This window comes from Gorilla gorilla, chromosome 17, assembly GCF_029281585.2.
Source record: "Gorilla gorilla gorilla isolate KB3781 chromosome 17, NHGRI_mGorGor1-v2.1_pri, whole genome shotgun sequence".
NCBI lineage: Eukaryota > Metazoa > Chordata > Mammalia > Primates > Hominidae > Gorilla > Gorilla gorilla.
This window is the reverse complement of record NC_073241.2, coordinates 63,076,253-63,092,999: the sequence shown is the minus strand read 5'-3', so window position 1 is coordinate 63,092,999 and position 16,747 is coordinate 63,076,253. Positions and strand designations below refer to the sequence as shown.

Sequence of the window (16,747 nt, the reverse complement as noted above, 5' to 3'; positions counted from 1 at the left end):
CGTGTGGAAGATTGATATTTACAGTCTTAAACTAAAATTAATCTTTTAAGTAAACACTCAAAATTGCCCTCAAATCAGTCCAGGAATATATTATGAAGGAGATCTAATTTAACCTGCAAATGCTGTCAATGTTTGATCCTTAGCTTTGCTAGAAAGAAGTCTTACAACTTTGGTGGGGGAGTACAATCTATAAGGTTCTCTTTTCTCCCTTGCATAATGCCTTAAACAGTTACTTGGCCTTGACAGTGATACATATCTTGCTTTTTGTATTTTCTTAAGTATGTGTACAATATGTATCTTAGCAACTTGTTACTTTGTAGAAAAGTATACTATTTATTGGTAACCTAATATTGATTAATCAGTGTTAACTAAATAGAGAAGTGTAAACTTAATGACATCAGGAGGAGTTAAGTATTTGAAAGCACAATCATATTAGGGTTACAGTTAGACCTAACTGGTTTGAAAATGACTTTGGTTTGACATAGACTGCAAAAGAGACAAATAGTTACCACCAAACTGTAGTATCAATCTTTTCTCTGATCAAAGGGTAAGTTATCTGAAGATGAAGGGTTCCAAGACCTTATACTTACATCTCATATTTGGTTCTGTTGTTATCCACCATTTGTTAAAGGACAAATTCTCAGGTGGATGCATAAATAAAATGCAGTTCTTTTTTTGATAGCAGTGACCCAGATAAAATACAATCTTGCAGAAGTATTGAAAGAATTTTTATGTGAGGGTGTATGACATTACAGCTGTCCCTCTGTGTCAGTGGGCTCCATATCTCCAGATTGAACCAACTGCAGATCAAAAATACTGGAAAAAAATCGAAAGTAACAATACAACAAAAATAATACAAATGAAAACATACAGTATAACAAATATTTATATAGCATTTATGTTATATTCAGTATTATAAGTAATCGAGAGATGATTTTAAACATATCAGAGGATGCACATGGGTTATATCTAAATACTGTGCCATTTAATATAAAGGACTTGAGTATCCTGGATTTTGGTGTCCTGGACCCAAGTCCCTAAGGATACTGAGGAACCACTGTAATTGGCTTTAATACGAAAGCTTAGGGGAATTAAATATTTATTAACTAATAATGAGAGTAACTGTTCACCAAAAGGTTACAATTGTCTAGGTACTATTGATATGGTTTGGCTCTGTTTCCCCACCCAAATCTCATCTCAAATTGTAATCCCCATAATCACTACTTGTTGAGGGAGGGACATGATGGGAGGTGATTAAATCATGGGAAAGGTTTCCCTCATGCTGTTCTCATGAAGGTAAGTGAGTTCGCATGAGATCCGATGGTTTTGTTAGTGTTTGACAGTTCCTCCTTCACGTACTCTCTCACCTGCCACCATATAAGATGTGTTAACTTCTGCTTCTGCCATGATTGTAAGTTTCCTGGGGCCTCCCCAGGCATGCAGAATTATGACTCAGTTAAACTTCTTTCCTTTATAAATTATCCAGTCTCAGGTATTTCTTTATAGCAGTGTGAGAATAGACTAATATAGGAAATTGGTACCATAGACAGGGGGAAACTGCTATAAAGATAACCTGAAAATGTGGAAGCAACTTTCGAACTGGGTAAGGGGCAGCGGTTGGAACAGTTTGGAGGGCTCAGAGGAAAACAGGAAGATGTGGGAGAGTTTGGAACTTCCTAGAGACTTGTTGAACGGTTTTGACCAAAATGCTGTTAATGATGTGGACAATGAAGTCCAGGTTGAAGTGGTCTCAGGTGGAGATGAGAAACTTCTTGGGAACTGGATCAAAGGTCACTCTTGCTATGCTGGTGGCAATTTGCCACTGCCCTAGATCTGTGAAACTTTGAACTTCAGAGGGATGATCTGAAATTAGAACTTATGTTTCAAAGGAAAACAGGGCATAAAAGTTAGAAAATTTTGCAGTCTCACAATGAGATAGAAAAGAAAAAGCCATTTGTGGGGAGAAATTCAAGCCAGCTACAGAAATTTGCATAAGTAGTGAGGAGCAGAATGTCAATACCAAGACAAAGGGGAAAATGTTTCCAGACCATGTCAGAGATCTTGGCAGCAGTAACTCCCATCATAGGCCTGGAGGTCTAGGAGGAACAAATGGTTTCCTGGGCCAAGCCCAGGACTTGATGCTGTGTGCAGCCTTGGGACTTGGTGCCCTGCATCCCAGCCACTCCAGCTCCAGTTGTGGCTAAAAGGGGCCAAGGTAAAGGTTCAGCCATTGCTTCAGGGGATGCAGTCCCCAAGCCTTTGTGGCTTCCACATGGTGATTGACCTGCTGGTGTACAGAAGTCAATATTTGAGGCTTGGGAACCTCTGCCTAGATTTTGGAGGCTATATGGGAACACCTGGATATCGAGGCAGAAGTCTGCTGCAGGGATGGAGCCCTCATGGAGAACCTCCATTAGGGCTGTGTGGAAGGGAAATGTGGGATTGGAGTCCCCACATGGAGTCCCCACTGGGGCACTGCCTAGAAGAAGGCCACCATCCTCCAGACCCCAGAATGGTAGATCCACTGACAACTTGCACCATGTGCTTGAAAAAGCCTCAGTCACTCAATGCCAGCCCATGAGGGAGCTGCCCAAGGCTGTGAGAGACCACCCTGTGCATCAGCATGCCCTGGATGTGATACATGAGTCAAAGAAGATCATTTCAGAGCTTTAAGATTTAATGACTGCCCAACTGGGTTTCAGACTTGTATGGGGCCTGTAGCCTCTTTGTTTTGGCCAGTTTCTCCCATTTGGAATGAAAGCATTTATCCAATGCCTGTATCCCCACTGTATCTTGGAAGTAACTATTTTTTTTTATTATTATTATACTTTAAGTTTTAGGGTACATGTGCACAATGTGCAGGTTAGTTACATATGTATACATGTGACATGCTGGTGTGCTGCACCCATTAACTCATCATCTAGCATTAGGTATATCTCCCAATGCTATCCCTCCCCCCTTTCCCCACCCCACAACAGTCCCCAGAGTGTGATGTTCCCCTACCTGTGTCCATGTGTTCTCATTGTTCAATTCCCACCTATAAGTGAGAATATGCGGTGTTTTGTTTTTTGTTCTTGTGATAGTTTACGGAGAATGATAATTTCCAATTTCCATCCATGTCCCTACAAAGGACATGAACTCATCATTTTTTATGGCTGCATAGTATTCAATGGTGTATATGTGCCACATTTTCTTAATCCACTCTATCATTTTTGGACATTTGGCTTGGTTCCAAGTCTTTGCTATTGTGAATAGTGCCGCAATAAACATACATGTGCATGTGTCTTTATAGCAGCATGATTTATAGTCCTTTGGGTATATTCCCAGTAATGGGGTGGCTGGGTCAAATGGTATTTCTAGTTCTAGATCCCTGAGGAATCGCCACACTGACTTCCACAATGGTTGAACTAGTTTACAGTCCCACCAATAGTGTAAAAGTGTTCCTATTTCTCCACATCCTCTCCAGTACCTGTTGTTTCCTGACTTTTTAATGATTGCCATTCTAACTGGTGTGAGATGATATCTCATTGTGGTTTTGATTTGCATTTCTCTGATGGCCAGTGATGGTGAGCATTTTTTCATGTGTTTTTTGGCGGCATAAATGTCTTCTTTTGAGAAGTGTCTGTTCATGTCCTTCACCCACTTTTTGATGGGGTTGTTTGTTTTTTTCTTGTAAATTTGTTTGAGTTCATTGTAGATTCTGGATATTAGCCCTTTGTCAGATGAGTAGGTTGCGAAAATTTTCTCCCATTTTGTGGGTTGCCTGTTCACTCTGATGGTAGTTTCTTTTGCTGTGCAGAAGCTCTTGAGTTTAATTAGATCCCATTTGTCAATTTTGGCTTTTGTTGCCATTGCTTTTGGTGTTTTAGACATGAAATCCTTTCCCGTGCCTATGTCCTGAATGGTAATGCCTAGGTTTTCTTCTGGGTTTTTATGGTTTTAGGTCTAACGTTTCAGTCTTTAATCCATCTTGAATTGATTTTTGTATAAGGTGTAAGGAAGGGATCCAGTTTCAGCTTTCTACATATGGCTAGCCAGTTTTCCCAGCACCATTTATAAAATAGGGAATCCTTTCCCCATTGCTTGTTTTTCTCAGGTTTGTCAAATATCAGATAGTTGTAGATATGCAGCGTTATTTCTGAGGGCTCTGTTCTGTTCCATTGATCTATATCTCTGTTTTGGTACCAGTACCATGCTGTTTTGGTTACTGTAGCCTTGTAGTATAGTTGGAAGTCAGGTAGCATGATGCCTCCAGCTTTGTTCTTTTGGCTTAGGGTTGACTTGGCGATGTGGGCTCTTTTTTGGTTCTGTATGAACTTTAAAGTAGTTTTTTCCAATTCTGTGAAGAAAGTCATTGGTAGCTTGATGGGGATGGCATTGAATCTATAAATTACCTTGGGCAGTATGGCCATTTTCACGATATTGATTCTTCCTACCTGGGAGCATGGAATGTTCTTCCATTTGTTTGTATCCTCTTTTATTTCATTGAGCAGTGGTTTGTAGTTCTCCTTGAGGAGGTCCTTCACGTCCCTTGTAAGTTGTATTCCTAGGTATTTTATTCTCTTTGAAGCAATTGTGAATGGGAGTTCACTCATTATTTGGCTCTCTGTTTGTCTGTTATTGATGTATAAGAATGCTTGTGATTTTTGTACATTGATTTCGTATCCTGAGACTTTGCTGAAGTTGATTGCCGCTAGCAAGACAAATAAAGAAGAAAAGAGAGAAGAATCAAATAGACACAATAAAAAATGATAAAGGGGATATCACCACCGATCCCACAGAAATACAAACTATCATCAGAGAATACTACAAACACCTCTACGCAAATAAACTAGAAAATCTAGAAGAAATGGATAAATTCCGTGACACATACACTCTCCCAAGACTAAACCAGGAAGAAGTTGAATCTCTGAATAGACCAATAACAGGATCTGAAATTGTGGCAATAATCAATAGCTTACCTACCAAAAAGAGTCCAGGACCAGATGGATTGACAGCCGAATTCTACCAGAGGTACAAGGAGGAACTGGTACCATTCCTTCTGAAACTATTCCAATCAATAGAAAAAGAGGGAATCCTCCCTAACTCATTTTATGAGGCCACCATCATCCTGATACCAAAGCCTGGCAGAGACACAACAAAAAAAGAGAATTTTAGACCAATATCCTTGATGAACATTGATGCAAAAATCCTCAATAAAATACTGGCAAACTGAATCCAGTAGCACATCAAAAAGCTTATCCACCATGATCAAGTGGGCTTCATCCCTGGGATGCAAGGCGGGTTCAATATACGCAAATCAATAAATGTAATCCAGCATATAAACAGAACCAAAGACAAAAACCACATGATTATCTCAATAGATGCAGAAAAGGCCTTTGACAAAATTCAACAACCCTTCATGCTAAAAACTCTCAATAAATTAGGTATTGATGGGACGTATCTCAAAATAATAAGAGCTATCTATGACAAACCCACAGCCAATATCATACTGAATGGGCAAAAACTGGAAGCATTCCCTTTGAAAACTGGCACAAGACAGGGATGCCCTCTCTCACCACTCCTATTCAACATAGTGTTGGAAGTTCTGGCCAGGGCAATTAGGCAGGAGAAGGAAATAAAGGGTATTCAATTAGGAAAAGAGGAAGTCAAATTGTCCCTGTTTGCAGATGACATGATTGTATATCTAGAAAACCCCATTGTTTCAGCCCAAAATCTCCTTAAGCTGATAAGCAACTTCAGCAAAGTCTCAGGAAGTAACTATTATGTTGGTGCAAAAGTAACAATCACTAACTTGCACAAACTCCTAGACAGAAGGGCATTGCCTTGTCTCAGATGAGACTTAGGACTTGGACTTTTGGGTTAATGCTGGAATGAGTTAAGGTTTTGGGAGACTGTCAGGGAGGCATGATTGGTTTTGAAATGTAAAAAGGATGTGAGATTTGGGGGGAGGTAGGGGAAGAATATGGTTTGGCTCTGTGTCCTCACCCAAGTCTCCTCTCAAATTGTAATTCCCATTATCCCCATGTGTTTTGGGAGGGACCTGGTGGGAGGTTATTGGATCATGGAGGTGGTTTCCCCCATGCTGTTCTCATGATAGTGAGTTTTCACAAGATCTGATAGTTTTATAAGTGTTTGACAGTTCCACCTTCACATGTGCTCTCTCGCCTGCCACCTTGTAAGATATGCCTGCTTTCCTTCTGCCATGACTGTAAGTTTCCTGAGGCCTCCCCAGCCATGCATAACTGTGAGTCAATTAAACCTCTTTCCTTTTTAAAATAACCCAGTCTTGGGTATTTATGTTCATTTTATTTATTTATTTATTTATTTTTGAGACAGATTCTCACTCTGTCCCCCAGGCTGGAGTGTAGTGGCATGATCTTGGCCCACTGAACCTCTGCCTCCTGAGCTCAAGCCATTCTCCTGCTTAGTCTACCAAGTAGCTGGGATTACAGGTGCCCACCACCATGCCGGGCTAATTTTTGTATTTTTAGTAGAGACTAGGTTTCACCATGTTGGTCAGGTTGGTCTTGTACACCTGACCACAAGTGATCCACCCACCTCGGCCTCCCAAAGTGCTAGGATTACAGGTGTAAGCCACTATGCCTGGCCTCTGGTATTTATAGCAGTATAAGAATGGACTGATACAACTATGTACCCCAATAATAAAGCCTCAAAATTAAATTAAAAAGTAACAAAATAGCAAGGAGAAATTGAAAGTCATAATGATAGCCATAGAGTTTTGACACAAGTCTCTCAGAAAAACAAAAAACAAACAAAAAAAGATACACCAGAAAAACATTTGGATTTGAAACAAATAATTAAAATTTAATCTAATAGCTATATTTAGAATTCGACCCCCAACTAACAATACATATTCTTTCACATATATTGACCACCTAAGCAAATAGAAACATCCAAATAATCATTAACATACAGATCGCATTGTGTTGAGAACTATTTATAATTATCAAAGATGAAAATGCTACAAAACTAGATTTATGGAATATAACTAATTTAGTATTTTGGCATACACAGTAGAAAAAAATATAAAGTTAATGAACCAATGATTTAACCTGAGAAGTCAAAACAGAGAAAACCCAAAGACAATAGAATAAGTGAAAAAATTGATTAAATACAAATCAAAGAAGCAATAGGGAAGACTAACAAAAGCAAAAGCAGCATTCTTGAAAGGGCTTTTTTAAAAATATGACAAGATGAATAAAGACATGAAACATAATAGAAATTTTAAAAAATAAAAGTTTAAAAAGTATAAAATTAATATTTTTATACCATTATACTTGAAAGTTTAGAGATATTAGACCATGTTTTACAAAAGCATAATTGGCCAATATTAATTCAAAAATGGATATTCCAAATGAACTTGTAACCATTACACAAATTGAATCAGTATTATAAAAATCTGCCCATTAAAAAATATCAGACTCTGATGGTTTTACAAATTTTTACCAAGGCTTCAAAGGCTAGATAATCTTCACTTTAGACAAACAATTCTAAAAGAAGGAAAAATGGATAAAAGAGGAGAAAGTACTCCAGCTCATTTTATGATGCTACTATAATTCTATCATCAAAAATAGTATTAGAAAGGCAAATTATAGTGTAATCAGACTTGTGAATATAAATGAAACTCATTAGCATGTTGAATCTAGCAATGTATATTTAGTGTGATATTTTGGATATCTTTAGCCCATTGATAAATATTCAGTCATCTGGAGAAGGAAATTACCACTTATAGAATATCTAGTATAACCAGGCATCGTGCTGGATGGATGCTTTATCTATATTAGCTAACTTAGCTAAAATCCTGAAGTTTTATAGTTGATTTTTTTTTTACTCTTTGGCAAAAGAACTACAATATCATCATGAATACCTTGATTAAACATCTGATCACAAAAATAAGAAATGAAATGGCCTACAAAGTTTTCAAGTAGCGAATTTGTTAGCCAACCAGGGAAAATCACTTCATTTACTGATAGCAAGTTTATTAAATCACATTTTACTGCAAAAGCTAAAGAATTGTGTCCAGAAAAATAAGCCTTCTTAAGACTTTTAGCATTATGGCAAGAACAGTGCTTGAAAGCTTGAGGAAATTGAAATGTTGGTAATATGAATAGTCAATTAACAAACAAGGTAACTCTAGTTTGAAGTAGTTTTCCTTGCCTCTCGAGTTGAGATGGTACTAATACTACTCTGTTGTTGCTTATTGGAGGAGTCAATGATAAGTTTGAAGTGATGAATAATTAGCCTCTATGAATAGTAAGTGTGGAACACCTATAGGTGAGAATATTTTCAAAGTTGCAAAAAAACTAATTCAATACAATCCGAAGTGGAACTAAGAGGTGTGAAGCACAAAGAGGGTTATTTGGACATATTTACAAAGTTTGTTAAAACATAAAGCATATGGTTATTCCTTGAAAGAGCCATTGGCAGTTGTATTGTGGAAAACACTTCAGTATTTCATTCATGGTTAAAACAGTACTATCACCTTTAAACTTCATTTGTTCTCATCAATTAACCATGTTCATTACTGTGAAATTTTGTCAGAATAGAATCTGAATATACTGAGTTGTCCTACCACACAGCAGTTTGATGGCTTCCTGGTAAAGTTTTATTACAATTTTTTTTTCCAGATCAGGGCTAATATTAATTTTTTTCTGAATAAGAACTGCCCTCAGACACTATCAGTAAACACTCAATGGTTTTGGAAATTAATTTTTGCTGCAGAATTGGCAATGTTTCTTGTTGAATTCGATCTGAAATTACAAGATAAAACAGTACTTATATGCAAAGCTTATGCTGTGGTAAAGTTATTTTGATGATGGCCAATACTGTTTGAATCACAGTAATAGAAAACTGCTTACAAACTTCTTGTCCTATCAGAAGTTAAAACAAGAAGTAAAATCTCCACTCCCAAGCAGATTTACAGTGGATATATTTTCTGAGCACATACCACAGACTCAGCAATATTTTAGTACATTGATGCAAACGCAAAGTAAATTCTTATATTTCAAATTCCTTTTCACTGTTCAGTTGAGGAGCTTCCAGTTTAAACTTTAATAGGAAGTAATTAATCTGCAGTGTATTGACCTAATAAAAGGTAACTATCAGGAGAAGGATCTAATAGAATTCTATAATGACTTTTAAGTGATGAGTATGCTCAATTAAAATAATATGGTTGTGACTTGATAAAAGTATTTGAAAATACTTAACTGTATAAAAAGACATTTTCAAAGATGAAACACATAAAATATCACTACAAATCTTCATTAATAGATGAACATTTGCAATTGATTTTGATGAAAAGGAACACTAACGGTGAAGCTCAATTAAGAAAAAAGCTTTTTACTCTCCTCAGTAGTAGACCTTTATTTAAAAACAAAGACTCAATTGTTATAGTTTGAATTTTGTCCATGAGAACGTTGTAATCTGCTTTCTCTCTTTTTGTATAAGTACCTGCATATTATTAATATCTGCAATTCTGCCTCATGGCTTAAGATGACTAAAATATTTACTACCTTGTTCTTTGTTTAAAAATTTCACCAACCCCTGTAGTAAAGAATTAATTTAAAATGTTCTTCACTTATTTAAATTGTTGAATTAATTGCCAGTTATCCAGACATTTCATAGTCTATTACTTGGGAGTGGAGGTCCTAGCTGAAGAAGGGAATGTAGGAGAAGGCTGTATGAAGCTAGGAATTATTTTATATTCAACTCAGGACTCATGGTAATATTTAGTGGTAAACCAAACATGATTATTTAGGAAGTGGACAATAACTTATTTTTCTCTATCAGCAATGATTCATGTGGAAATCACTGTACTCAAGCAATTACATTTTTATAATTTTAGATGACTTTGATGGCAATAATAATATTTCCATATATTAGAGGTTACTTTACTTGAATAAGTCACATTAAACCATCGTGGTTTTTGTCTAACTAGTTTTGTTTTAACCATAACTAGTGTTATTAATAACATCACTTATTTCCTATTTCTTAATTATTGGCTATAGAAAGAATCTGGCACTTCTCATTTATTGATTCTACAAACATCGATCAGTCACCGATTATTATTGAGGCTTCCTTTGTGCCAGGCACCAACACATCTCCACAGAATGATATGGTAAATGAGACACAAAGGGTGCCTGCGTTTATGGGCCTTGAATTCTTACCTTCAGTCTAATTTTTGATAAATAAAAATGTATGCCATAGTCTTTCAAAGAGAATTTACACTGCAAAAACAAAACTTTGTCCTAAGGGGCCCTCCTACCTAAGGATAAATGACACTAAAATATGACCATAAAAATAAGTCTATTTAAAACAACAACCAAAAATGCACCATAAACAGGGGAGAAGTATTCAACTGATAACTTAATTTGAAAAATAAAATGAAGAAAAAGAAAATGAAGAAGTAAAATGAAAATATACATTTTCATTTAACTGAAATTTATTTATAACTTAAATATCCCTCAAATCTCAAAAAATGAATCAATAATTCGTTTTGGTGTGTGGGGCTTAATTTTTCAAACAGCATTGTATGTTAGCATGAAATATCTTTTGTCTCTTATATTTTCAGAATGATCATAAAGCAGGTTCGCATCACTTTGGTAAAAATGTGGGCACTTAGATAAATGAGGACCTAGCAAGTTGCCTTGGTGTGTGCCTTTAACCTTGGATATCAAAATCATTTCTCTTGAAGTATCTTTTGTGTCACTATCCTTGGTCATTTTCTTGTTAACTGGTCCAGCTTTTCCAGAACCATGCTTCTCAGTAGCCTTGTATGAGATTTTAGCAGGTCTCCAAGAATACTTTCCTAGACTTCATTAAATGTAGCATCTTTATAAATTTTGAATTTTTACTTGTAATTGATATGCATTCTAATCAGATCATATTGTTGGGGATAATTAAGCCAAACCAGTCAAGTATGGGATTCACTCAATGAGGCAGAAATGAATGGTAGTGACAATCAGTGAGGGCCATTTGGTCCCTAGTGAAATATCTTGTTTATTTGCAAATATTTTTATTTTAGCTTGATTCCTTACTCAACCCCATAGTAGTGAAGACATGGATAACAAACACTCAGCTAAAGGACTCCTTATAGTTTTGGTTTATGCACTCTATCCTGATCCTGCAGATCTGAAAAAAAGCCAAGATAATGATGTCAACTTTCTTCCAGACAAAGAATAATAATAACTTGGGAGGTGTGAATAGCCTCTAAATGGCAGAGCTTTCTCTAGACTATGCCTGTGCTAACAAAGGTCTGAAGGAAAGTGAAAGCTAGGTCTTGGTTTGGAAGCTTAGAACACTGAACCAGCGGTAGGGTGTAATTCAAAAACTGCCGATTAGAATAAAATCAATCTCCCTCACTTTAGAAAGAACTGGAGCCCTACCCTCAACCCTTTCTCAATTCTACTTAAGGATGCCAATCAACTTGGATTGACAGCAAAAACCATCAAAATGTTACACCTTGTAATGAAATAATGACAGTCAGCCAACCAGATACTAGATAACTACATAGCTGAGAGGAAAACTCTTTCAATATCTGTTATGAATATCTGTCCTGGTACTGGGCTTCTTAAATATAAAGAAAAACAAAACTTAAAGTGGGTTCATCTGGAGACCACTACTCCTGTTATAATGCCTTTTTAATCCACTCAGAACTTTCCAAATAAACTCAGTGATGCTTAATGATTTGCCTCAACACTGGTTCAGTAACTTCTGTTTGCAAATGTGACATCGCACATCTCTCTTCCAGCTTGTCGTGTCAGTCTCATGATTTTGTAAATAGCAGAACAAATGGAACCTAAGTCCTGCTAGAAAAATCAAAGCTTTGAAAGGCCACTACAGAAGTGGAAATACATTTCTCTCAGATGTCAGAGTTCTTGTGTGCTAGTCTTGTCTCTGCTCTAATTAAATTCAAGTGAAGCTATTTCCCTCTCATGGGACATCTGTCTCCTTTGTGGAGGTAGAGGGTGGAGGGGGTTGGGTCTTGACCTATCTCCATCATGCTTCAAGGAGAACCAAAAGGATAAAATAACATCTCTTGTTTTAGTTCATGAAACGAATACCATTATCTGAAAATTTACGCATGTTTAGGAAAAATCTGTTAAAACATTTTCAAGTTATAGAATCATTACAGTTTTGGAACACATGTTTAGTTATGTGCTTAGTACTGTTTTATTCAAGGATTTAAATTTAATACTGCAAATTTAATAACTACAGTAAATGCTTAATGTCAGCTAAGAAGTATAAAAGTGAACACTTAAAGAATAATTGAAAGAAGTATCTTCTCAACATAAATGACTGAATAAAAGATTTTAAATAACTTTATAAATAATTTTTAAGTAAAAATTTACAAAATGTTGTCAAAAAGCATACCCACCAGATGGCTTAAATATGTAAGAAAAAAAGGTTTCGGCACATGAATGTGTTTTGTGCAAATAAATACAGAGATGACATTAAATTCCTAAACACTTAAGTCAGTATTCCAAATGTCTAGGTTCTCTGTGGTATTGTTTGCAGTAATCACTTATTGCACTTCTAAAGCAAATTCCAGTGTAATATGTCAACACTTTTAATACTAACCAACATGGTAAACAACATCTGCCTGAAATGAAAAATAATAATAATAAAATACTTAAGTCAGGTCCTGGTTGTGCCACTTAAACGTTGTCAAACTCTAAACATATTCCTGAAGTCCTTTAGTCCTTAGTTTCCTTTTTGCTAAGTTGACTAGTTTGTACTCTAAAGTCATTAGCATCACAGTTTTTTTAAATTGCAAATTGATGCGGTCTAAGATATCTGTTAATGAATGTAACAAATGAAAAATGTTTGTAATTCCCATCATGTTATGCTACTATGAGAAGCGTCTACAACATATAGAAGACAGATTTAAAATTGAATTTTTCAAAAAACACATGTTCCAAGAAAGTTTTCACCATCTCTCTACAGCAAGAGGTGATTTCCAGAGGCTGATTTGGGCATCTGAGAGAAGACCAAAGAGAAGCCACTCGGTTACCATTACATTGCTCATTAATCTTTCTGAGAGTAGATGTATTTGATTAAAGAGATCACTAGCTTCTTGTGGAAGAATTCATTAATTCATTCAGCTATAATTTATTGAATGCTCACATCCAAGATGCTGGAACAAATAATATTTATGTCTAATTTTGTGATGATTTTCTTTCTAGGACCCACTGATCTCAGCATGAAGAGACAATTGGCGACTAGCTCAGGATCCTCCAGCAGCTCAAACTCCAGACCCCAGCTGAGTCCAACTGAAATCAATGCCGTGAGACAGCTTGTTGCAGGATATCGAGAATCAGCTGCATTTTTATTGCGATCTGCAGATGAACTGGAAAATCTCATTTTACAACAGAACTGAGACAGATGACCACCATATTCACTGAGGTCTAAATTTGCAGTTTCCACTAATGACATTTTGATTTCCCAACAGAGATACTTCTGGTCTTACTGCACAGTCTTTTAAGAGAAATACTTCCATTATGCCACGTTGTCCTTGATCCATAAGTGATGTGTTAAGGTGCTTCAAAGGAACTCTGACCTCTGAAGTACTTGAGCTACTTTAGTATGTCCAGCCTATTGCTTTTTGTTTTAGTGTGTCAGCATAAATATCAGGGGCATAAAAGGCTATCTATTCTTAATTCAAGGATAAAACAGAAGAAGCTTGTGGTATAAAACAATAGTTCAAGATCCAGCTGAAATATTAGTGGAATTTGCTACTGACTCATTGGACTGAAAGCTGAAGTACCTGGCAAAAAAAAAAAAGAAAAAAAAAAGCCAAATTTCTTGTTGCTACAGGATATAACAACAATGAAAAGGATCTCGTATTTTAAAAAAATATGTAATTTTTATAAAAAGAAAACTTGTTTTTCATTCAAACTTGTCATTTTTACTTTGGTAACTTTTTCATAGGTCCTAAAAGAAAACTGTTTTGAGAAACTACTGTAAGTACCTTTTCCACATCCCTTTGCCTTCTCCTCTTTCCAAATTCTTTCTACAAAAATAACACTTGATGCTGGAAAAACCCTTGCCTACGTTCTTTCAATCGTCACATCAGGAACTACTTCCAAGAGAAGCCTGCATTTCTGCTCTCATGCTGATCTCAAAAACCCCACTCAACACTGCAACTTTATCCTAGCAGTTTTTATCCCAGAATTTTTTTTTTAATAATGACAAGACATGTTGTTGAAAAAAGATCACACCTTGGTTTCTTAGAGCTGCTCGTTCCTGATTGCCGCTGCTGTCTCCAGGCATCCCTCTAGCAGCACCTGGATGTAGATGACTGAATGTTAAGAGGTTGCAAGTGACAATCTGAAAATTTGCACTCTTGTGTGTAGTTTTCTTTTCATTTCTTTCACAAATAGTTTCCAAAAAGACCATTACATCTCCTGATATGATTTGCATAATTTTCAGTTCTAGCTAAAAATAATGTAAGGAACTCTCAGCGGATGCAGCTGCAACTTACAATGAACTGTGCCCTCCTATCCCCCATATTTTACCCTTCTTTCTTATTTTATAGTGTGGGATACACATGAGTGATGTTTTCTTTGTGCACTGAGGCAAGCCTATTTTTAAAATATTTAGGGAGAAGTACTTTAGTTCATGCTTCTTATACAACTTTTTTCTGTTGTTTAGCTTCGGTTGGATTACAAATTCTTTGTGCATTCCTGAATTTGCCTTATTTCATGTAAAACTTATGTCATTCAGTTTTTGACAATGAGTTTGAGGCATCAGTGATATTTCTTATCTACTTGTTACATATAGTTTTTCAAGTAATGACTGTGATTGTGACCGAGTAATGTGCACTTTTTCTTGTAACTGTGGACATTGCTATGCTTTTTTCTTCTAGTGTTTCTAGAATTACTGTTCCTTACAATTATGTAAACAAAAAACAAAAAAAACTTTTGTGATACTGTTGGTGAATATAATGTGAAAATCTTATTGAAATATGAGTATTTTGGAAATACATAGCTGCACAAACATCTTTTAAGATGTGGATTTAGAGTTTGCTTATTTAAATGAAAATTCAAAAATTGAGGGCTGGTATAATTTTCTCTGTTTTGTTTGGTTTAATAAACAGATTTCTGTGTTAAAACAATGATTGTCAAACCTTATAAACTTTCTGAAGGATATAATGCTTAATTTTTAGCCATTTACTTTTAAAATCTAAAACGCTATTTTCTACCTACGTTTAGCACAAAATTGGCACTTCAAATTCATTTCTCAAGAATATCCTAAGATCCCCCAGGGTCTCAACATTCATTCTAATAAAGAATTTATTCCAAGAATGGGTAAGGAAATTAGGAAGCCAAGACTATTTCATTTGATTATTCAAATATGAATAGAGAATATTTTTGTATATTTTATTACTTTTTTTTTTCAGGAGTAACCTGTTATTTTTTAGTTCTTCCTGATTTAACATCTTGGATGAAACACGTGCCTGTTTTAAGTGCATGTTTTATACTTTGCCTTTTGCTGTAATAGTATTTAAAGGCTTGGACAGGGTTTCTATTTTGCAAATTAACACTCAGGCTTGAATTTAGGGTATATGTCAAAAATTCTTGATGGTTAAGAAGCAAAGGGAGTAAAGAAGGTAAATTCCAACAAGATGCTCTTGTTTCTATTTCATTTTCATCTTCAATTATAACTCCCACATCCACTCACCAAGGACAAAATACACAAAATCTTCTGTGTTCAGCACATTTGTTCAAGAGAATGAGTATATTGGGACTCCCATCATTCCTGGGAGAGTACAAAGGCCAAAATGAAGTCCATTATTTTCTTTACTTGTACCTGAAAAACAGCCTGGTCCTTTTTTTACCCTCTGTTACAGCAGAATAAAGAGATCACATTTCTTTATAAAGCATTTTGGAGAAACCGAGTGAAGGTTCATACTCTCATTCAAATGAGGCGATTAAAAAATAGGAAACTATCATTAACACAGAGATCAAACAGAAGCTTCTGTCACTTCTGCCAGTTAGCTTATCATACAACACCAGTTTCTTGTCACATATGTATTATTTTATCATGCTTATAAAAAGTGCCTTGAAATAACCATAGCACATGCAAGCACAAAGTCACTGAATCTTAAATTGTGTGGTACAAATAACAATACTCAGTGAAAAGGGCTTTAAGATATCTCAGCCACCATTTAATAATTATTTACCGAGGAAATGCATTTTGCTTCCTTTACTTCTTATAATAACCTGAGATGAGCGTAGTCACTCCCCATTCTACAAAGTCGTCTCCAAAAGAGGAAATTAGTAATCAAGAGCACAAAGACAGTGAGAGTTGAAGCCGTCCTTTGAACCCAGGCACACCGGATGCCAGAGCCCACCCTGTTGTTCACTGACATCTGCTCCTTCACGAGTACTAAATAATTAAATTCTGCACTGTATCTTAGAACCAAGCTTTTACACTAAATTTTAGAAATGTTATATGTACAAATAAATCATAGTTATTTATTAAAAATGCACGTAACTTATCCAATTATTTGACTAAACACAGTTTTATTCTGCTATACAAGATTTAATTTCCTTTACGATATGTTCTTTACAAATATTAAAACCCACCATAAAACCCACCACTAATGAAAATCAAGTACACAAAGCATGAAAGGGAAAGGCAGTGACTTTTTATCAATGGGGGCTTGTATTGAATTCTGTAAGGAAAAGTAAGAGGGATTATCCAGTTGAACTTATAAAGA

General features: G+C 35.8%; 1 protein-coding gene across 15 annotated transcripts in view; it reads left to right on the top strand.

Annotated features, from left to right (window-relative positions):
* Positions 1-15,136, top strand: part of NOL4 (nucleolar protein 4) — a 384,666-nt gene extending 369,530 nt beyond the window's left edge. For all 15 annotated transcript variants that reach the window (XM_019014258.4, XM_055368017.2, XM_055368018.2 and 12 more), the window contains one exon: positions 13,209-15,136. In XM_019014258.4, coding sequence (XP_018869803.3) covers positions 13,209-13,402 — 194 coding nt within the window. In that variant the 3' untranslated portion in view covers positions 13,403-15,136. The remainder of the gene's footprint in view (positions 1-13,208) is intronic.
* The last annotated feature ends 1,611 nt before the right edge of the window (positions 15,137-16,747 follow it).